The sequence below is a fragment of the Typopeltis vanoorti genome, chromosome 16 (genome assembly GCF_054136105.1).
Source record: "Typopeltis vanoorti isolate ZY-2024b chromosome 16, IOZ_Tvanoo_1.0, whole genome shotgun sequence".
NCBI classification, from domain to species: Eukaryota; Metazoa; Arthropoda; class Arachnida; order Uropygi; family Thelyphonidae; genus Typopeltis; species Typopeltis vanoorti.
This window is the reverse complement of record NC_143564.1, coordinates 43806340-43829343: the sequence shown is the minus strand read 5'-3', so window position 1 is coordinate 43829343 and position 23004 is coordinate 43806340. Positions and strand designations below refer to the sequence as shown.

Here is a 23004-nt window from a genome sequence, read left to right as displayed (position 1 = left end):
AATATCTTGTATTTTTTCTCTGTGTTTAAGTCAGTTAATAATTTTAAGCAATATAGAAATGTATCTCAATAGAAGTATATCTAGAGTAAAACTTGTTTTGTCAAATCTGAAACCACTGACCTGGAGGAAGGTGGTCAGTAGACAAACGTATTATTATTATTATTAAGGAGACCTCAGGGAGTCAGGGACTAATCTAGGGAGGCGACATACTATGCGCACCAACTTTAATACTTATTCTTGAAATCATTCACATTGCTTGCACTCACAACATCCAATGGCAATCCATTCCAATCATGCACCACCCTATGTGAGAAAAATCTAACCCTTACCCCCCCTTCTTAGAGGCCTTCATTTTCAGCTTCCAAGGATGTCCTCATGTCCTTTCTTCACCCTCCATAAATTGAAAAATTCCATCAATTGAAATTCTGTATGACCCTTTCAGAAGTTTGTAAGTCTCAATCATATCACCCTTCTTTCTCCTGTTTGCTAGTATTTGCAGCCTAGAAATTCTCAATCTGTCTTCATAATCAGTATTCCACAATCCTGATATAAATTTTAACACTCTCCTTTGCACTCTGTCCACTGTATCAGAATCACAACAGAAACCAGGAGACCAGACCTGCGCAGAACAGTCCAAGTAAAGTCTTGCAAAGCATTGTAAAGAGACATAACGACATCCTTATCTTTACATGTGAAAGTTCGTTTCAGCATTGCAATTATCTTTTGAATTGCATTTGTAATCTCTGCTACATGGCCCCCCCTGAACTTCAACTTGCTATCTACTAACACTACAAGATTCCTAACCTCATCAGTTTCTTCTTGCATAATCCCACCAATATAATACAACCATTGGATATCTAATCATGCCAAAGTGCATGACTTTGCATTTATTGACATTGAACTCGCATCCATTTTCCCATGTCCACAATTCCATCCTATTCAAATAATTCTGCAAATACTGCATATCAGAAGCATTCCTGGTTACTTTAACTATCTTTGCATCAGCAACAAATAGCTGTATGTTGCCTGTCAAATCCTTCCCAATATTCTTAATGTACAGATTGAATAACAGTTGAAGAACGACCGATCCTTGTGGTACACCACTAGTTACCATAAATCTTGCGGACTCGCATACACCGTATACCACTTCTTCATATCTGTCAGTCAGCCATCCTCTTATCCATGCTAATGTTGCATAACCCAAACCCACGTTCTCCAATTTATGCAACAGTCTTCCATGTTGTATTCTGTCAAAAGCCTTAGCAAAATCCAAAAGTATCATGGTGTATCCATTCTCCTTGTTTAGTTTAATGGTAACATTATTATAGAATGTAAGCAAGTTACTAAAGCATGACCTTCCCTTAGTAAACCCATGTTGTTCATTGCAAAGTAGAAATTCACTGTCGACCCATTTCTGAATGCGAGCACTTACCAGTTTTTCCAGAATGTTTACCTCCACTCCTGAGATACTGATTGGTCGATAGTTGGATACATCAGTCTACCACTCTTGTGCAATGGGATTACCATACATTCTTTCCATTCCTGCGGAAATTCCATTTGTTGTTCAAAGGAATAGCCAGTTCAGTTGAACACTATTTTAGCACAAGCGCTGATATCCCATCGTTTCCTATTGTTGAATTTTTGTTCAGTTTGTGCAAAAGCTCTGATTCCTTCTCTTCATACACCTGAATTTCTTCATTCAGTGAAGGGGTAGCAGTGAACTCAATGTTGCATACACGAGGTTAATAACTTTTAGCAATATCAGCACTCATTAGTTGTACAACCTTTTCTGCATCTGTCACCCTAACACAATCTGCATTCAGAAGATTTATTCTTTCATATTCATTCTTTCTCTTGCTTGCATCATATCGACAGAATTCTTGTGGGTTGTCGTTAACTTGTAGAGCAAGTTTCTTCTCATACCCAGACTTTGCTTTCCGTACAAAGTTGTCACTATTCTAGCCTGCTGCTTATAATTTTCATAACGAACACCATCCTTATGCACACGGTATTCCTTCCATATGATCCGTTTCTTACGAATCTCTTGCTTAATAAAATTACATATATATTTGACTCCTACCTTATTTATTCTTCGAAATCTCGGGATGTATTGTGATATTGCATCATTTGAGTATTTTTAAATGCTTCCCATGCATTGTCGATGTTCTTCCCATCCACCAACCGATACCATTCCGCTGAACTCAGTATGCTCCTCAGTTGGTCATAATTTCCTCCTTTGTAGTTCAACATGTAACCTTTTCTGAATGGAAAACATTCATAAACTTAATCACTTCCCAAGTGAGTACCACATGATCACTGTCACCAACCGGAGACATGCTGCTTGAGGAAGTTCTTCCGCAACAGCTCAATAAATGCATTTTCATTCTTCTGATGAGATTTCACCTACCTGATCACTGTTTGGATAATTGGTCTCCCGTCATGATTACGCATTCCTCGCTCATCGTCTCTATTTGATGATGCATTTCTTCATCACTAGCAACCGATCCACCAGTTCTGTAACAACATCCTACTATGTAATTGATCTTGTTAGATTCCACCTCACACCAGATGGCTTCAAATTCACTGCCATATGAAATACTGTTACTAGTACTACAATCATACGTCTCAACACTAACTGGATTCAGGTAATCCGATATCATTTACAGCACGCTCCTTCCCCTCCTATCCTGTCTATCCTTCCTAAAAATACTGTACCCTTGACACTCGATACTGGTTAGTAGGTCTGATTCTGACTGCCAGGTCTCACTAATGCTTCCAATCTGAGGTCCCAACATATTGAGCAAGGCAACAGACTCTACCCCTTTGTTTCTGATACTTCTAGCTTCGTGTACAGACATAATAAAATATCTGAATATTTCTTTGTATACTCTTGTCTGCAGTCTGCGTGACACAGTTGGACAACATGTAGATCTCTATTCTTCTCTAGTGCCTTATACATGTAGACATCTTTGCGCACGTTTGATGGGTCCGAACCGGACGAACACAAAGTCGAAATCGTTCTCTCTTCGTAATAATTTACATGATAATCCAGTCATTAGCACAGTTATCCAACATTGTCGCTCTTACACTCACATTCACACCATTCCTCCCTTTATAATTTAGTTTCACTGACTCTCTGTGTTAGGTCTCATACCAGTTATGAGTTTGATCGAAACCATTCTGAAGATTTAATACTTCGTTAAATCAGTTGGATTGGAATGGATTCTAAAATGCATCCCAGTGAACTTATAAAACATGAAAACTAATCCTTATTCAAACAACACGAGTGCATTTGAACGATTTCCATTTCTCCAGTCATCTCAGTACCCTAATCTGATTAATGCCAACGGCGTGTGAGAAGTGTGGCAGCGGTTGCTTATGGGTCTTCCCAATTTGTAGCAATATTTCTTCCCGAAATGACAAGCTGACTGTTTGTATATGTGTGTATACGTGTGTGTGTGTGTATGTGTGGTTGTTTCTTGGAGTTTACTGTTTTGCCTCTGTGACTGTTACTTGGGAGGAACGGTGAGTATTACGCATAGAAATACTTGTAACTAGAGAAACTTTGATTTGTCTTTGATATTTACGAATGACAGTTACGTTAAAGGTACACATTGGATATCTAACGGACATTTTAATTTAAATCACACAAGAACGAAAATTCATTCAGCTATATGAAGTTTGGTTAGGGATCATATCGCAATAGTCAAGAAAAAATTGAGTAATCTTTTCACAGTAAAGAATTGCTGAAATCCTAGAAAGGACTCTATAGTTACTTCTAAAATTTTATTTTATACATGAGGTTGGATGATTTAATCACACACACACACACACACACACACACACACACACACACACACACACACAACAGCGCGGAGGGAGAGAGGGAGGTAATAGGTAATATTGCTGCATAGAGATAAAAGATTTGTATTTTTAAGATCTGATTATTGCGCGCTTTTTTCTTTGTACTTTCCCAATGATGTCTTATTGCCTAAACATAGATCAGCTTTCTTTGAATCCGGGCGAAGAAATATTCAAGGATTCCAGCATAGTTCCCAGACCTATAGACCTATATTTTTCAAAATATTTCTCATGCCACACCATACTTAACTAAAGTGATGCATTAATGATTTTATTTACAGTACTGTGTTCACCCCCCCTCCCACATACCCTTTCTCTCAGATGAGTTATATTTCATAGATGCTTGTATTCCTTAACCCTTTGACGAAGCCTTTCGAAAAATCATGCAGTTATGGAGAAGCAGGAACTACTGTTACATATTGCTTCATACCTGATAACAAGAACAATGTTATAATACAATTTCGCTAATGACTGGATTAGAAACTTATAAGATTTCTTCGTTCGGTGCCGATGGGTTTCGTAATCTGTGCTGCAGCCATACAATAATTTTCGTCCTAGTATACAGCTAAATTCAAGGCAGTGGAAAAAAAAAAAAAAAGCTGAATAGCAAAAATTATCTGTATTAGAATTGTCTACACTTTATGCCAGTTGTTCATTTTGAGGATGGAATTTCGAATAAATGTATGAAAAAAGCATATAGAGATTTGGCACATAAATTAACGAAACTTTATAAGAGTTATGTTGTCATTTTTGACTTTATTAAATTGATCTCAGGCAATCTTTAGGCCTCACACAAGGCAGCCATTGGTGATGGTGCTTGGGATGATGATATTTTACTATATTAAATACCCAAAATAAAGATAAATATATAATCGTACACATATTATAAGCTTATCACAATCAGAGTTGTGGAAAGTAGAAATAAAATAAATAAATATATCTCGCAATAATAAATCAAATTTCGAATCGCTATACTAAATCAGTCGTTATGTCACTTTGCCGTAAAATATATAAATGTTTAAATATATCATACATAATATTTCTCATTATATATAATGTTATATTATATAAACTTAAAAGTTTTGAAGTATCGTTTGGCTCTAATGGCAATAATAATATAACATCGTTTATTTATTTGTTTTAGTTTTAAAATGGCCTCTAAAAGAAAATTAAATGATAGCATTTAATTCTGGAAGAAAGCAAAATGATTGAAAAACTTACCTAACCAGAAAATCAAAATTTTGATTAAGATGAATGAAAAATGCGACAGAGGTTAGCACTTACAATGTAAACAAGTCAGTTATTATGTACATCTGGAAGAGGGAAATAAATGATTCTTGTTATGTTGTTGCTTCGTCTGCTCCTGCTAATACGAAACATTCAGATATAAAAAATTTTAGTCAGACGATTTGCTTCGATTTTAAATGAGTATTTGTTTACATACCGGTGACAAAAACTTTGTATGAATGCGGGTACTTTCCTTTGGACATTTTGTTCGGTCTCTATTTAAAACAGTAAAATTAGTAATATATGTTTAATTGGTAGGATAGCATCATGATTGGAAAGAAGAAATTGCTGGCTTCTGGTGACGGGGAAGAAATAATATCCATATTTCCAGTTAACGAAGAACGTAGAGAGCCGCAGCTAACAGTATACGAGAAGAAATTTTTGTTGTGTGTAGAAAGGAACGATATCCCAGCAGTCAGAAGGTAAGTTCACAGTTATATTTGCATTTTTTTTTTCAGCAAAGAGATAAAGTATTTTATAATTCATTCCAACCTTTTTCCTTTTTAATTATTGTAATTTCATTCACTTATACGAATTTGATTAATTCATTCTTTGCAGAAAGAGACTTGGGGTTATGCACAATGCTACCAGAAGGCCATTTTGATTTCGTTTTAATGCGAATCCTACTCCTGAGGGGTTATGTATTAGTGCTGTGTGGATGACATCATTAAAAAATATGTTCGCACCAAGAGAAATTTTTGAGATATATTTGTCTCGTTCACAGGGCCGTTTTATCATTTGGTGAACCTAGGCAATCGCCTAAGGGCGCTAAGACTTCGGGGAGCCACTACGCCACTAATACTTCGGGGATTTTCTACATAGTTCGGGGAAAGTATATATATATATATATATATATATTATATATATAGTCATACCCCGAAGTTACGCAGTAGGTGGGACCAACAAAAAGCGCGTAAGTCGAATTCGTGTAACTCGGGGTATAATTTTGCATGTAATTTATATATACAAACATACAATTGGGACCAAAGGTTTAGATAAACACCTATATTTTTTAAGAAATATAATCATAATTGTAATTTTTCGTACATAAAAAAAAGAAAGTTATTTCGATGGTTTCATAAAATCTAATAGATTCGTCTGACGGCATAATGTATTTTTCTTGTTACGCAAAATTTCTTCATAGCAAGCTAATGATTTTTTAATTCCTTGCCTTGTGGCTACAATTCGTTCCTCGTCAGAATCCATGTCCTCCAAAATCTGTAAACCTTTCTTTTATGATTGTTCTTACTGTGGATTCCTGTAGATCGAAATTCTTTGCTAGCTCACAAATTTTCATTCCTCCTTCAAAATCCTTAATAATGTTGAGTTTTGTTTCCAAAGTCAAAGTTTTTCTTTTCTTGCTAGCTGTAGAAGAATCGGACTTGCTTCTTTTGGATGACATTATTATTTTTTATGTGATAAAATTTTTATCAAGAACATAACATTAAACAACCGCAAGGTTTGTAGACTATAAAAATCGTGTATGAATGGAGACCGCGCGAAACACGTCAGTGCTTGTTCACAGCATGTGCGACACTGGCGAATGCGGCCGGCGCTTGAAAGATACGACTAGTGGTGAGGCGTGAAGCGGGACGGGAATACGTACATATAAAGAAACCGCGTAACTTCGGATTCGCGTAAGTCGGGGGTATGACTGTATATATATATCGAGACAATGTACAGGGGCGCATAAATTTTCTTTGCCTAGGGGCATCAGATACTCTCGGACCGGCCCTGCTCATTCATCATAAATTTTGAAAAGAGGAATTTTTGTGTGGACGTTTTAATTCTTCTTTTTTTTTTTTTAAATAAAGGACATTTAGCCGATCTCATACAGAAAGTACGATAGTTTCTTCTCCAGGAAACTTCGGTTTTTCATTCTGTGTATGCAGGAAATTCTACCAGAAAACATAATTATCAACCGAAATATTAGTAGGCCGAAGATGGCATAGTGTGTAGATGATGGATGAAGCACTCTAGATCTTATGCTATATGATGTATAATGATCCCCGATGAAACCTCAGACTCCATAGAGGTATCATATAATAATAATTTTTTTAAATTTATTAAAATTATGATTACATATTTAGATTACCTTTGATTACAGATGATACATACATTACATACATTCATACATTACATTACATACATTTGATTACATATTTTTTTTAGTTCAATCCTTTTTTATTATTAAAATTATTATTACATATTGTGATTACATACTTACAGCACAGATGATTTACATATTATTACATATTTATAACACTTATAGTATAGTTCTGTTTTTTTGTGTGACAATGAAATACAAATTTTATTAATTTTTTTTCTGTATAATGTATTAATAATAGTTACTTTACTTGGTAATTTATAGTTGCGGTTATACGGCATTTAAATATAATATATATATACTGGTGCGGGACTTGGACTACTATGACTGGTGCGGGACTTGGCAAGCCTTGTTTTTTGTTCTTCCTGGAAATCCGATTTACCGTCTGAATATTGTTATGCTGCAAATAATAATATATATATATATTTTTTTTTACAAAAAAAATAATATTTAATTCATCTTACATGTCCTACAAACAAAATGAAAATGTCCTTTTGTCATTGCAGCAAAATATTTTTGGAAAGGCAACGTTCACAAATGTCTTCTGATTATAGAGGATGAAATGCAAATTAAACCGATACAATTCAAATTAACGAATTTATGTTTACTATTACTGCTTTAATGGTTAAAAAAATTGCATTAACAGATTAAAAATTGGCTAGGAGTAGAAATGAAGTTTGAAGAAGCACAAAAGAATTATACATAAAATTTCAGAGGATCATCACACGCACGTCATTTACGACATATGCTATTAAACCATTACATGCATCTATATGTAGAAAAAAGGCAGCAGTCTGCTATGCGACGAAATTCTCCATACGACAGTGGCCCAGAACCTGACCCTGATATGTCTGTATGTGACACTTTCATAATTTATGATCAGACACTACAAATGCTCTTTTTCGGTATTTCAGGTTACTGGAGAACCACACAGAAAACAAGCGTTTCAATATCAACTGCCGAGATTCTCTTGGGAGAACAGCACTCGTAGTATGCATAGAAAATGAAAACCTGGAGCTGATCGAGCTACTTCTTAAGTGCGGAGTTAAACCTTATGATGCCCTACTTCACGCCATCGACGAGGAGTATGTGGAGGCTGTGGAAATACTGTTACAGCATGAGGAAACGGTTCATGTTTCCAATCAACTTTACGTAAGTATTCTTAAATATTTTATAATTTATATCTTTAAATCTTTTTAGAAAAAAAATTACGGAATACCGACTTAATTTCAACACACGCTGGATGATCAGGAAAAAAGTTTGGGAATGGAAACATTGTACCTTTACTTTGTTTATCTCTGGATTACATTTAAACTTAATAATATTATTGGAGGTTTCAATTCAATAGTTGAACTATATTTTATATAAGTTACTCAATAAGAATATCTAAACATCCTTCTTAACTTCAGCGCCATCAAAACACACCTGTGCATTATTTCTTACAAAAAAGAAGCCTTTTCTTACCCTTACCAATACCCAAATCTCTATTCACGAAGAGATTTACCTTCTCAGTATAAGTCTAACCTAAAATCACTCTCTTGGCACAAACATGTCACAAATATTTCCTCCTCCTCTGCATCCAAAAAAAATTAGGTTTTCTCTTTCGCTAGAGGGATTACTTTAACTCCAAACAGCTCCCAATTCTACACAAATCACAAATTCACTCCATCATTGAATACTGCTCTTACATCTGCAGTGGTTTCCCTAAGAGCTTCTAAAATACTGGATTCTATGCAAAAAAGGGCAGGTAGATTGACTGGTTGATCCCTCGCTCACTAATACACTCCACTCACTTTCACACAGGCGTTCAGTTTCTACAGCCTGCATCTTCTATAAATTCTATGGCTTCTGTTCATTACAACATCAACAATTCTCCACTCTCTATCGAATCCATCCAAACGCGTGCAGCAGTCAATTAACACCATCTCACAGCTCAACTTCCAATTCACAGAACAAAGTTCTATGCATCTTCGTTCATCCACTCCACTTCTGCCCTCTGGAACAGTATGCCATCTTTTGTTTCCCAAGGAATATAATCCACAGCGTTTCAGATCAAATGTGAACAATGAAAGAGTCATCAAGTTCCTTACTGCCCATCTACGGTATTAATGTACTGTAGGTTGACCAACCTTTCCTGGATGGTTTCTCCATAAAAAAATTAAGTTAAAACACTTTGGGTACAAATTCTGTAAAAGATAAAATCTTTCTCTAGTACTTTATAATGGATGATTAGTTGATATCAGAAGGAAGTAGAGTACTGCAAGGAAAATACTTGAAACTAAAACGTCACTTGTCCAAAATATTCGAAACGAAAAAATAACACAGATTCTATTTCGGTGATAAATTCCACTCTCTCTCTCTCTCTCTCTGTCTGATATAAATGTTGAGTTTCCTCTTCTATTCCGCTTCATGTTATTTTCAACATTTTTTTTTATTCTTTATAGTTTATTATACACTAGTGGCCAAAATTGTGGAAACCTTTTGGAAAAAGTGTATTATTGAGGTTTAATGGCTCATAACACCACTTTTGTTTTGGTGCAATACTATAACATTATACATCAATGGAAAGATAATTTAATCACGAATATAACGCAACAAAGTTTGTTCAATTATCTGTATTCTATGAAAAGTTATAGCTACCAAATAACCAGAAAAAAGAAGCACAACTTGCTTAGGTTGATATGAAGTAGCTTTCCTTCATTTGAATGGAGCCAATGAGCATGAGTGTTTAGAGAGCCAATCCGGTGTCATCTTGTTTTGGCAATGAGCCAATAAGGTCCCAGTAGGATTCAGCTATTGATGTCATGTATTGGAGCTGAGAGGAGGATATTTGTCAGTGTGTTATGTGATTGCTATCAAGGCTTGTAAAACGTAATAAAATTAAAGAAATCGAAAGGTGTGGGCAGAATTTGCGTGATTAATGGGAATATAAATGCCCAAAAATACATAAATCAAATACCTGAGCTCAACTGAAGCCTTCCACACGCGATCTTTTCCAAGATAATGAAGCATTTATATTTCAACGGGATTCAGCTCCATGTCATGTTGCTGCTGTGTGCAAAAAGTGGTTTTCAAGATAATCATATTCCACTGCTGTGGCCTGGGAATAGCCCAGACCTTAACAAAATCGAAAATCTATGGAGCCGACTAAAGACTCTTGTTAGTCAGAAGCAACCCACCAATAAAACTCAATTAATAGAAGCAGTAATTTAATCTTGGTTTTACATTATAACAGCTGCAGAACTAAAAAACTTGGTTCACTCTGGGAAGGCGTTGTAAGGCCGTAATTAACGCTAAAGGTTACCCAACTAAGTATTAACTCACATTGTGAGAATTTTTGTATATCTCATTTTTTCTATGTGTTTCACTTTTCTTCTTTATAACTGCTGTTCTAATAAAAAGTCCTCCATAAAATATTATTGCATTACATTCTTGATTAAATTATCTTTCCACTGATATATAATTTTATGGTATTACTCCAAACAAAAGTGGTGTTATGAGCCATCAAACCTCAAAAATACACTTTTTCCAAAAGGTTTCCACAATTTTGGCCACTAGTGTAACTATCTTAACTAGACAAGAAGTATTTTCCTAAAATCGTGAATGTAGAGTTGCCCAGATCCATTCTCATTTGTTTCTTCATTCTTTCTTTTCCCTCTCAGAGTACTGCCAGTAGTGGCATCATTCTTGAAAAAAAAAAGGTTGACCATTTTATCATCACTCAGTTTTACTTAAATTAACTTTATGATATCATTCATCAGCGTGTAACAAAACTTCAATAAAAATGAAAATTTTACTAAAATTTTGCTAAAGTGACGAAGACGATAAAGTGGGCAAGAAGAAGAGGGAGGATAGAAGGAACAGGACAGGAGGTGGACTATTGCTGATAAAAGCTACAGAAATAGAACCAACAAAATTAGAAGTTAAAAAGGATATCAGATCTGAGAAAGGTGATTTATTTGAGGCAGTCTGATGTGAGATAGAGGCAAATAGGACAAAATACGTTGTTGGGTGCTGCTATAGACCAGGGGTTTCAAAGGAAGATGTAGATGTCATGGATCAGCAAATCAACACAATGAGTTTAGGCCGAACAATTATTATTATGGGAGACTTCGACTATGGGTACATCGATTGGACGGGGGAAAGAGGGAACAGCAAGATGGAAGTGGGATTTATACAGTTGCTAAGGGATTACATGAAACAACGTGTTATAGAGGGAACAAGGGGTTTAAAGGTGTTGGATCTGATAATAGCATCAGAAGATGTATCCTAACCAAGGTAGACATTCTGCTTCCAGTTGTTGAGAGTGACCATAGAGAAGTTTTGAGAAGTTCTTGTTCTGTCAGTTATAAGGCTGGTGATTATGAGAGACTCAGGAGTCATCTTGGAACAGTGCCATGGCTTGAGAAGCTACTACAAGGAAAGATTGTCAGTAGTGCATTGCAAGTGGGCAGAGATTGCTTGAGAGGTAATAGTATCAGACTGCATATCCAAGGTAAGGTGGATAATGTAAGTTGGAATTAAGTGGATGAGTATGGATATAAAGCAAGAGCTGCAAAAAAAGAAAATATTGTGGAAGAAATATGAAAAAAAAGTGATCAGCATACTAATGAGCAGTACAAAGTACAAGAAAGGGGGCTGACTAGTAGGTAAGGAAGGCTAAATCAGACTGTGAGCGAGAATTGGTCAAACAGGCCAAAATAAACCCGAAAGAGTTTTTTGTTATGTAGAAAGTAAGAGGAAAAATTACTATGGTAGAATGACTTTAAACAATGACCATGGTAGGAAGGTCACTGAACCAAACGAAATAGTTGAGTTGCTGAGCGATCATTTTGCAAAGGTGTATCATCTAAGTGGTGATTTTACAGTTGCTGATGTTACAGAGATGCATATCAACATTGAGGTAGATGAACAGGCGGTGTTCAGTATATTAAAAAATATGAATGTGAACACAGCAGTGGGATTGGATTGCATATCAGCCCGGGTACTACCAGAATGAGCACGAGAAATGGCATTGCTTCTGACGAAGTTGTTCAATCTGTCTCAGCTCTGGCATGGTTCCAAGGGAGTGGACACAGAGTAAGATAGTTCCATTTAATAAAGGCAGTTCCAAGACAGAGGTAGCAAACTACAGACCAACTGATATATCTGGAGTAGTTGTTAAAGTATTGGAAAAGTTGGTGAAAGGTCAAATGCAACAGTGGGTGGATAAGGATGCCACATTGTATAGTGGACAACATAGTTTTGTAAAGAGTAGGTCCTGTCTTAGTAACTTATTCACAAATTTGTAATAAAGTGACAGCAGAATCGGATAAAGGCAATGGCTACACAATAATACTGCTCGACTTTGCCATGGCATATGACAGAACACTACATGGAAAACTACTACAAAAACTGGAGCAAATGGATATGAGGCTAGTAGCATGGATAGGGGGAGGGCTGATGGATAGACACTGGAGAGTAGTATACGGTGGAGTGGAGTCTAGGAGAATGATGATGACTAATGGAGTACCTCAAGGTCCGGTACTAGGACTACCACTGTTTAATTTTTATATCAATGACATGGGGAAAGATTTAAGAAGGGATATTCAATTGGTTGCTAATGATGCAAAACTGGTGAGAGCAAAAGTTGAAAAAGGTGGTGTGGATATCCTGCAGGATGATTTAAATAAATTGGCATTGTGGGCAAAAGATAACGATGGTCAATTTAATGTTGCAAAACGTAAGGTTATGCACTTCGGTATGAAATGGTTGCATATGGTGTATCATATTGATGGTATTGGTCTGCAGGAAATTGATGAGGCTAGGGACTTTGTGATAATGGTGGACAAAGAGTTAAAGTTCAGAGGCATATTGCAAAAGTTGGTAAAGTAGCTCAACAAATTACTTAGATCTTGAGAAACTTGATAAAGAAGTTATTATCCCACTTTATAAGCTATATTTCGGCCACATCTTGACCACTGCACACAGATTTGGTCTCCTGGGTTTCTTGGGGACCAGGAGGTGGGCTAAAATACTCAGATATGAGTGACCAAGATGGTGATAGGTCTGTGGAATACTCTTACTCCCTATGAGGATAGGTTGAAGGTTTGTGGGTTACAAAGTTTAGTTAATAGGCAGAAAAGAGAGGGCATGATAGAAACTTTCAAGATATTAAAATGATTTTATAAAATTGATGCTAGTGAATTTTTTCAACATATGACAAATAGTCAGAGAACTAGGGGCCATCCGTGGAAGTTGTGTACTAGTGTGTGTGTGGTTAGTAGGACCAGATCTTGCGTGGAATGTAGTGAGTGAGTGAGCGGAATGAATTGCCAGAATTGGTTGTGAGTTCCCTGACGGTGAATGGATTCAAGGAGAGGTGTGATAGGGTTTTTTGTGTATGATGGTTGATTTGTATCTCCCACGATGAGTCTCCGGATTCCTGGACATGCCGTGAATAATAATAATACATAATAATAATAATGACTATTTTGCTTCAACGTGCTATTTTTCGCATCATTATTTCATTTGATTAACATGCTTAAATATGAATTTCTGTTCATGATTATATTAATTAATTAGTTATTGTTGTATACTTTATTTCATTCATTAGAGTTGGGAGATGATTGAGCCCGATAATGCTACGTATACGAAGGATATTACTCCCTTAATATTAGCGGCTCATCGTGACAACTACGAAATTATCAAACTCCTTTTAGATCGTGGTGCCACCTTACCTATGCCACATGACGTCCGGTGTGGTTGTGAAGAATGCGTTTCAGCAACTGAGGAGGATTGTCTGCGACATTCGCGTGCTAGAATCAATGCTTATAGAGCACTAACGTCGCCATCTTTAATTTCTCTGTCCAGCAAGGATCCAATCTTAACTGCGTTTGAGTTAAGCGGTGAACTAAGAAGACTGAGCAGTGCGGAAAATGAATTTCAAATGGAGTATACGGTGAGTTACTGAAACCCACTTGTGGATTTTAATAAAATATAGAATTAATAAAAATAAAAATTAAAATTAATAAAAATCGAATATATAATATTTTCGGTTCCGTATTTTGGTATAATTTGATATACCAACAGGGCATAGCGAAGATCGCAAATGTTCCCAGAGCTATGCCCATTTTGTTATTCATTTTTCGTGTTTTAAGTAAAGCCGAATACATTCAAAAAATATTGTTAAAACTTACTTGAAATATACTGTGCTTATATAGGACACTGAAGTACAATTACAGCATCGTCTGACATCAACGTTGAATCAATAAACACTGGACACGTTGATGTGTAAAACAACGTAATTAGGCAGACTACAGAAATGAACGAAAGGGACATGAGAATGCTAAAATGGGCAAAAATATACAAGGTCGTTTATGAGCATTCAGTAAAAAATCAAACTAGGAATATGATATTTGTAATTGCAATCGCAGCTAGGCCAACAGTATGTTGGTGTGTGTGTGGGGGGGGTAAGGATATGTCAAACAGTCAGGTGTATATAATGTTTTTGAGTAGTGTCATTGTAAGTTACCTGGTTGGCTGAATGGTTAGCATATCCGCTCTCCAACCTCAGACTACTGGTTTGAATCCCAACGTGGACATGGCTGTTGCTTTTAGGTGGGAGATTAATATCGACTGAAACTGGGCATTATTCTAATACGGAATCGGGGGGAAAATCGGAATTTTCCTCCAGCATATAAGAAAACCAGGCAAGGAATATGCAAATGTTACACAAGGCAAGCTATGGAGATAACAGTTAACCTCACTGTTGTAATAAAATTAACTCTAAAAGAATGAATCGCCGTATCCAAGAGCATCAAATTTATTAATGAAGTTAAATTGCTTATTAAGAGGGTAAAAAAAGCTTACACATTTTAACGAGTACGTTTAAAAAGGACTATCATCTAAAACGGTATTTGTTTAAACTAAGTGATTTAGCGTTAAAATAATTAAATATATTAGCTTTAATTTCATTTATTGATATATACGTATATATTACTTTATTGGGAAAGGGATATTCAGTAAAAGATGACCTTTATCAAGTGTTAGAGACTCTGGTAAAGGTTGAAGAACTGCTTGAAATTGAATGCAAGACAAGCTACATAAAATTACTTTTACAATTCCATTTCTAAAAGCACTGACTAGATTTGTGTGTTGATTTTCCCTACTCGTTTCTTATTAATATATTTATAATGCAATGTATACAGTATATGTCCGTATCGAGGGAGGAAAATTCTGCCCCCTCCATTTAAGACTAGCTTTGGACGTTTTCTTAATAATTTTACCTTTATAGGTTACAGTTCACTGATTTTATTTATAACTGGAATTTTCTCTTCAAGGAATTTCGCAAAATTTGCCAAAAATTTTCCACAGCATTGCTGGATCATACACGTACGTCATATGAGTTAGAAGTGATACTGAATTATGACCCCACAGCACCAGCATACGTGCCTGGAGAGAGGATGAAGCTGGAGCGACTAAAACTGGCAATAGTGCATAAACAGAAGATGGTAAGCAATGTTTTGTGTGTGTGTGTGTGTGTGTGTGTGTGTGTGTGTGTGAAAGAGAGAGAGAGAGATTTAATAGAATAAATATCGATCCATTTTATTCGTTTGATTTCCAAACGAATAAAATGGATGTGTGTGTGTGTGTGTGTGTGTGTGTGTGTGTGTGTGTGTGTGTGTGTGTGTGTGTGTGTGTGTGTGTGTGTGTGTGTGTGTGTGTGTGTGTGTGTGTGTGTGTGTGTGTGTGAAAGAGAGAGAGAGAGATTTAATAGAATAAATATCGATCCATTTTATTCGTTTGATTTCCAATTTCTAAATGAATGTTCCTATTATTGTTTGTTAGTCCTGATGATATTTTATTCACAGTTTGCTTGTCGCACATTCCTTACTAGTAAACGGCAACCTTTTTTCGTTTATTTAGTTTGTGTCTCACGCTAATGTTCAACAACTTCTCGCATCCGTTTGGTATGAGGGGATGCCTGGATTCAGAAGAAAAGGAACCTTAGGACAGTTAATGGAAATAGCGAAACTTGGAAGTATGTTTCCTCTTTATTCACTTGCGTACATAGCGGCGCCATCCACTCGCTTTGGTAAGACCGCAAAGAAGCCATTCATCAAGTTTATTTGCCATTCAGCATCGTATTGCTTTTTTCTTTGTAAGTAAAGTTTAGTAAATAACAAGTGATGTATAATTTATATACGATATATAAATGAAATAAATGTAGTTATATAACAGATGTGTTTTATAATAGAAATGCATGTTAATAACTTGCTACTCTACGGATCAGTTAATGGAATCTGGTATGTGGAACTAATCATCGAAGTGACAACTATGTGAAATATTTAGCAACTTTTCTTAACGGAAAAAATATGGCAGTTTCACTCTGCTGCAAGCAAGGTAATCTAAGGTGCACACTTATTTTTCCCATCTTTACGTTATGAAATAATGAAGGAGCCACGTACGTGTGTGATTCTACTGTAAACTTGGTAATGCAGTCACCGAAACGGATGAAATATTAGAACAAACATTCGAAGAAACGCTGTTTGTCTATGCCATCTATGTTACTCCTGTCAAAGAAAACAGTCAGCATTGCTTTGGTGATTGTGTTTTCTTTGTTGGAAAGTGTATGCTGCACCAGGAAAGTTCATTGTCTTGCAAGGAACCATTTGCAAACGAACGCCTTCGAGATGTAGTTCGTGGGAAATGGTCCCACAGATTGTCTTGCAGCACCTGATTTCTGAACCATAACATATGGTCTTGCATATTCTTGCATTCTTGACCGAAATGTAATCAAATTCGCCACACTCAGTCAATAAATTTAGTTCCTGAGACTTTCCCCAAGCTGCACAGCAGCACTCTCATTCGGGGGGGGGGGGAATAGATGCCGCAGATATAGAGCTGTGGAAAATAGCAGTTGTGTTTCATCATCATGTAACCTACGCCTTTGCTTCGATAAAGAAACACCCTCCAAAATACCCTAACTCATTTTGCAAATTTCCCAGCAAGTCCAAACTATGCATATACAAAAATAAAATCTGTGTGAAAGGTTATTTGAATTACTGCATGAGTGTTTGCGAGAACATAACAACATGAGTTCACTCGAAACTCGTAATCTCCCTCTCTGAGGTGCTATACTTTTATAACTCTAGAAACATCAACTTGACGAACATTCGAGTTGCTGTTCGTCACGTTCAGATGCAACACCAGTTTTCCTCAAACATTGGCATGCACCAATAAAATTTGTGATTGAAGGATAAATACAGTCGGGAAGTTGCCATCGACATTCCTCAACAGGAGATCTCACGTTTCCATTACAAGAACCTTAAATAAAGTGGGTTTCAGCATACTTCTACCGTGAAAACTCCGCTGGCATCTTTTCACGGCTAACCCCCCCTCACCCCCAATGAACTCAGTAACACACAACTGGCAGGTTTTCAAACTCTGAGAATGCTCTCTAGACCGTAAAGCGATCGTATTGCTCTAGAGAATCGGAGCGATGTCGATGTAAACTTTTGCTGAAAATCACTTCAACGAATTCATTCCTTACGTTTGGCAGATTCCGCTTGTAGCATCCACTGTGAAAACATTGGAGTGGGGGGGGGTATGCGAATCACACCCACGAAACGCTTTTAGCCTATAATAGATTAGTACTGAGAATTGGGTAAGGATTTGATCCAGAAGCCCTCCTCTATATATACTATAAAGATCAAACATGGAATTCTTTCAATCCACTTCAGACTTCCGGTAGATGGTGGTGCTTTTTTTTTTAGTTAACTACTACCTAAAAATTTTCACAGTTGAATTCCAATCTACAATTTTTACACACTCAATTATGTAAAAATTACTAACCATTTTTTAATGCTTCTTTATTTTTTCAGTCCTATTAATTCTAGCATCTCAGAGGGTAGAAACAATTGTTATTGAATGGTTTGGAAGTGAATCTATGAAAAGATGGATACAGGACTCAAAACTGAAGGAAAGAGGACACCTGCCTGGGATTGTGGAGATCGCAATCATATTTTATGTAATGGGTACGTATACTTACGAATTAATAAATTCATATTGTAATGGCATTAAAAAAATCCAAAACTCAAATCCATTAAAAGTTAAATTACAGAAATGTGACTTTTGTTTATTGTGTATGTTTTGATTAGGCTTCATATGGTGCGAGGTGAAGCAACTATGGGAAGCTGGAATCGAAGACTACATGAATGATATGTGGAATATTCTCGATTTCATCTGTAACATGCTCTACCTTATGTGGATTGGACTGAGGATTACAGCCTGGTATTTGGTACGCTACTCATAATATTTTGAAAGATTAATGCCATACCAGCCATAAAGATAAATGTGTAAAACAGCGTACTTTATTTCAAATGTCTTATGAATTTTGTCAAATTGAAAAATTCTTTTTGTTGCAGGATATGCGGATGGAGAGGAAATAGTAACAACAGGTGGAACAAGTAATTATCACTAAATCTTGTCTATGGTTTATCGTTATTGTTATTTTTTGGAACTCAGGTCAGCAACCAAAGCATTGGGGCCAGTGTATTATCCCACTGAACTGCATGTGTTTCTCTGGCCGGTTTGCCTGTTTTCCGAGTGGGGAAATGAGACCTGATAACTAAATTTCAGTTTCAATGCCCTTACAGAGGTTATAACTTGTAAGATTAGAAGAAATATGTCTACGAAAAACAAGAATGGGGAACCATTATTCTTCTGAATAACTATAACCAGGTATTCTTAAAACTGAGGACGTGCATCCAAATTATTTCAATATAAAACAGCGAAAGGCTTAGATTAAAATGTAACTTATGAATATACCATACAGCTCAATAGGATAATCAGCATTTTGATCGTATCGCACACTGTAAAAATAGATTCAGAGAAAAAGGAGAAAGCATAATTTCATTGAAACAAAATAGGAGAAAGACATTCCTACTACGATTCAGCCCTTGTTTGTCAATATAGTTTAGAAGGAATCATCCTCCAATGATCACTGATAAAATATCTTATCACTGTCGGAGGATGATCACTTTGTAAGTACGTTCTCTTCTGACTGACAGTATTTCGTCGATTCGGAAATGCCTAAAATAGTCATCGAAATCTATCAATGCATTTTTTATAATGTGGCTCCCACCCGTGAAAGATTTAACTGTAAACCTATAATAGTATATTGGTACCGTACCCAGGCTAAGAACACTTCAAGGTAAAAGCAGAAACATGTGAACCATATAACAAATAGCCCATATAAAATCTTCTTTAGTAATGCCACTGTTATTCTAAAACTGCTTTCCTTGTATGATTCATATCAGTGTTTTTAAATAATTTTTTACGAATAAGCTAAGTGATTTATCAGTATCTGAATGAAAAAAAATGAGTATGATGAATATAGGCACTGTTCTGAAAAAATTATCCGGACATTCTCATTGTTCTTGAATCGGTGACCAACTGCTTGGCATAACAACATATAAACACAATGAAAATGAATTTAACTGTATGTGTTGCTTAGAAATTGGAGGATCTCTTGTAGTTAACTGATTTTTCAGCAGATGTTAGTATACTGGCTGTAATATCAGACGTCGATGAATTCTACTGCAACACAATTAAAGCATCGGATAAAATTATGGTGACGGCAAGGAAACTAAAGAAACTAATGAAAACCAGGCAGTTCCATAAACAACTAGAGAGTGTACCAAAAAATATGAATTTCTTCCGCCATAAATCAGTAGATTGTCTCAGCCAAGAGTACAGAGTATCCACAGTTGTACAGAATGGTGTTAGATCATTACCTATGCTGAACTCGACAGTCATTCTAAGGAAAGGCTGTTGTATATAAGCGAACACTTATCACCAAACAATGCTCTGATTTGATCTGCATGATACAGAAGGCTCCATGATTAGACAGTAAATGAGGGGAAAGAAATGATGAATGACGATAAATCAGACAGATTTTGGGTTCAGTCAGGAGAGTGTTACAGTTCAAAATAAATAACGAATATATTGACATTCTGTACAATTCTGGGTACTCGAAATATCCAGAATAGAGAACAAATTAGTCAGAAATTTCATATTAAAATATTTTATCTCTGTCACTCCATCCATGAAAGGTTATTGAAAACCTATAATGCATTAAAACTGTCTTGAATCAAGGAATAGATCGTCAGCTGCATGGACGAGTGGCGAATATCTCCGCTTTTCATTCTTATGGCTGTGGGTTTGATCTCACTGTAGCGTAGTTGTTTGTCAATATTTTTAGGTGATAGATCTATCTCCCTGTGCGAGACCACGCCACATTCTGTACATTAAAGGTCTGAAGCAGTTTAAATTGGTTCAATGGCTGATCTTTTGAGCTGGGATTCCCAGTTACCTAACCCTATCGCACGCAAAGTATTAAATGTCACCAACCACCAACCATTTATGGATTGAATTGACACACACACACACACACACACACACACACACACACACACACACACACACACACACACACACACACACACACACACACACACACACACACACACACACACACACACACACACACACACACACACACACACACACACACACAAAGAACCTTGCTCGGTATTCTTTCATGTTTTCTATTCTTTATAATTAGGTAGTCAGTTTTTTCTCTCCGTTCCAAATGCAGAAGTACCCATAGATCAGATATATCACTTACTCTCTTTCTGTACGTAAATTAACTTTTTTTTTCCTTCCCTAACCTCCAACACTATGTCATAGTTTTAACGGAGTAATAACAATCTCATTTAAGTTAACTACATCGACAACCTACTTAGTTTTGATCTTAATCTTAGCAAAAACACATTCCTGTTCTTTTTTCTTAGAAAAAGTCTTAATTCACCTTCCCTTGTAGCTTATAATAACAATCTCCCCAGACAAGATCAAGTCTTCTGCTTCTTAAAATTTTTCTATATTTCATGGGGAAAATAATGCTTATTTCAGTTCTATCGAAACACTAAGAACTTCTACAGGTTACTACTTATATCTAAAAACGTTGTTCCTTCCACGTCACATAGTTGCCTTCGTTATCCTTTAATGTCTTTGTGTTCTCATTCCATCCGATTTACTTTTTTATCGTTTTATTATTTAAAACTCATTTTCAATTATTGAAAATAATTTTATTTTATTTCCGCGCGTATAAAACTGCATTTACAGTTCAAAATAAGCATTCATTGGGAAAAAAAAACAAACGACCAGTTTCACCCAAATGAGGAACTAATGTATACTAACCCATTCTTATCAACGCGTGTAGTGTACCGGTGCTACGATGTCTAGAAACCATTCAATAATTCTCCGCCAATTAATGAGTCCCAGTATTTGTTTCATTTTATGTCGTATAGGTTCAAAGGGATCTGACTGCCGGCCGAGTTGCTTATCAACCGAGAGAGAAATGGGATCCTTATGACCCAATGTTGATTTCCGAAGGAATGTTTGGTGCTGCTAACATTTTGAGGTAAGATCTTGTAGCGTTTAGAAATCAAGATATTAATATGTGACAATTTCTTTAGGGTATTGAGAGAATGTGACAACTGTGATCTTTTTAATTGTAATAACTTCATATTTTCATAATCAGAATAATATTCTTTCTTGGTCACCGTATGGTGTTGTATATGTTTTGTGTGGCGATTTGTTTCATGTTAGCAATTCGTATAATTTTAACACTGTGTTCAATAATGATACCATAAAATGACAAAAGAACATTGCATCTAGAGAAAATAAAGTAGTATTTTGTTTTCTAAGGATTTGATACCACATTTACTAATTCTTTAACTCCTTTTTTCGTAGTATTAGAGATATGTTAATTCCTCTTATGCTAATTTAAAATTGTAAACTGATTCCATGTAGTAAATTAAAGTGTATTTAATTACGCTAATTACATTATATAAAAACTAAAAAAAAATCGTAAATATTTTATATTTGATTTTATTTATTCTAGCTTCCTCAAGATGGTTCACATTTTTTCTATTAATCCGCATCTTGGCCCACTTCAAATTTCTCTTGGGAGGATGGTTTTCGATATCATAAAATTTTTCTTCATTTACTCTTTGGTTTTGTTTGCCTTTGGGTGCGGCATGAACCAATTGCTTTGGTACTACGCGGACATGGATAGGAAACTCTGCTACAGTGGACCGGATGGCACTCCGAATTATGATTACGAGCGTTCCTGCGAAATTTGGCGTCGTTTTGCAAAGTAAGAAATTATAGACAAATGATTATAATACTGGTTATTGGACAAATAACTTATGTTATATTCGCTGTAGTTAACAAAAGTTGTGCGTCTTATTTTCTCAGAAGCTCACTGGAAGAAGATTACGATTTTGATTAGTTACTCATAATTATAAACTAAACAATAACTTAGATTGTAATTATGAGTTAATTACAATCTAAAGGGAAGAATGAATATAAGAGTAGTACAAAAGCTGTAAAAATAATCTTTAACATTCAAACCGAACATATAACAATCGAACCAATGCCAGGGTTAGAAAATGGTGATGAAAAAATTAAAAATAATAGTAAGCCATTCCGAACAAAGTTATTATTATCGCTAAATAAGATGGCTTTGGCACAGTAGCACAATACGTAACCGAAGATTAATAGAAATCAAAATACCTCACTTTGTCACATTTTGTATTCACACAAATTACACGCAGTACCTGTGTAGCGCAGCTAGTGCCGACACCTCATATGGGTTGGAAAGACATACATTAGGATTCCCTCTAAGACGCGTGGAACAT

General features: G+C 35.9%; 1 protein-coding gene across 1 annotated transcript in view; it reads left to right on the top strand.

Moving 5' to 3' along the window:
* Positions 1-5415: 5415 nt before the first annotated feature.
* The window catches only part of LOC150097978 (transient receptor potential-gamma protein-like), a 35361-nt gene continuing 17772 nt past the window's right edge, over positions 5416-23004 (top strand). Inside the window, exons 1-9 of the mRNA XM_090406650.1 lie at positions 5416-5570; positions 8170-8407; positions 13851-14195; positions 15577-15747; positions 16163-16397; positions 18121-18273; positions 18397-18536; positions 21610-21722; positions 22206-22460. Coding sequence (XP_090262776.1) covers positions 5416-5570; positions 8170-8407; positions 13851-14195; positions 15577-15747; positions 16163-16397; positions 18121-18273; positions 18397-18536; positions 21610-21722; positions 22206-22460 — 1805 coding nt within the window. The remainder of the gene's footprint in view (positions 5571-8169; positions 8408-13850; positions 14196-15576; positions 15748-16162; positions 16398-18120; positions 18274-18396; positions 18537-21609; positions 21723-22205; positions 22461-23004) is intronic.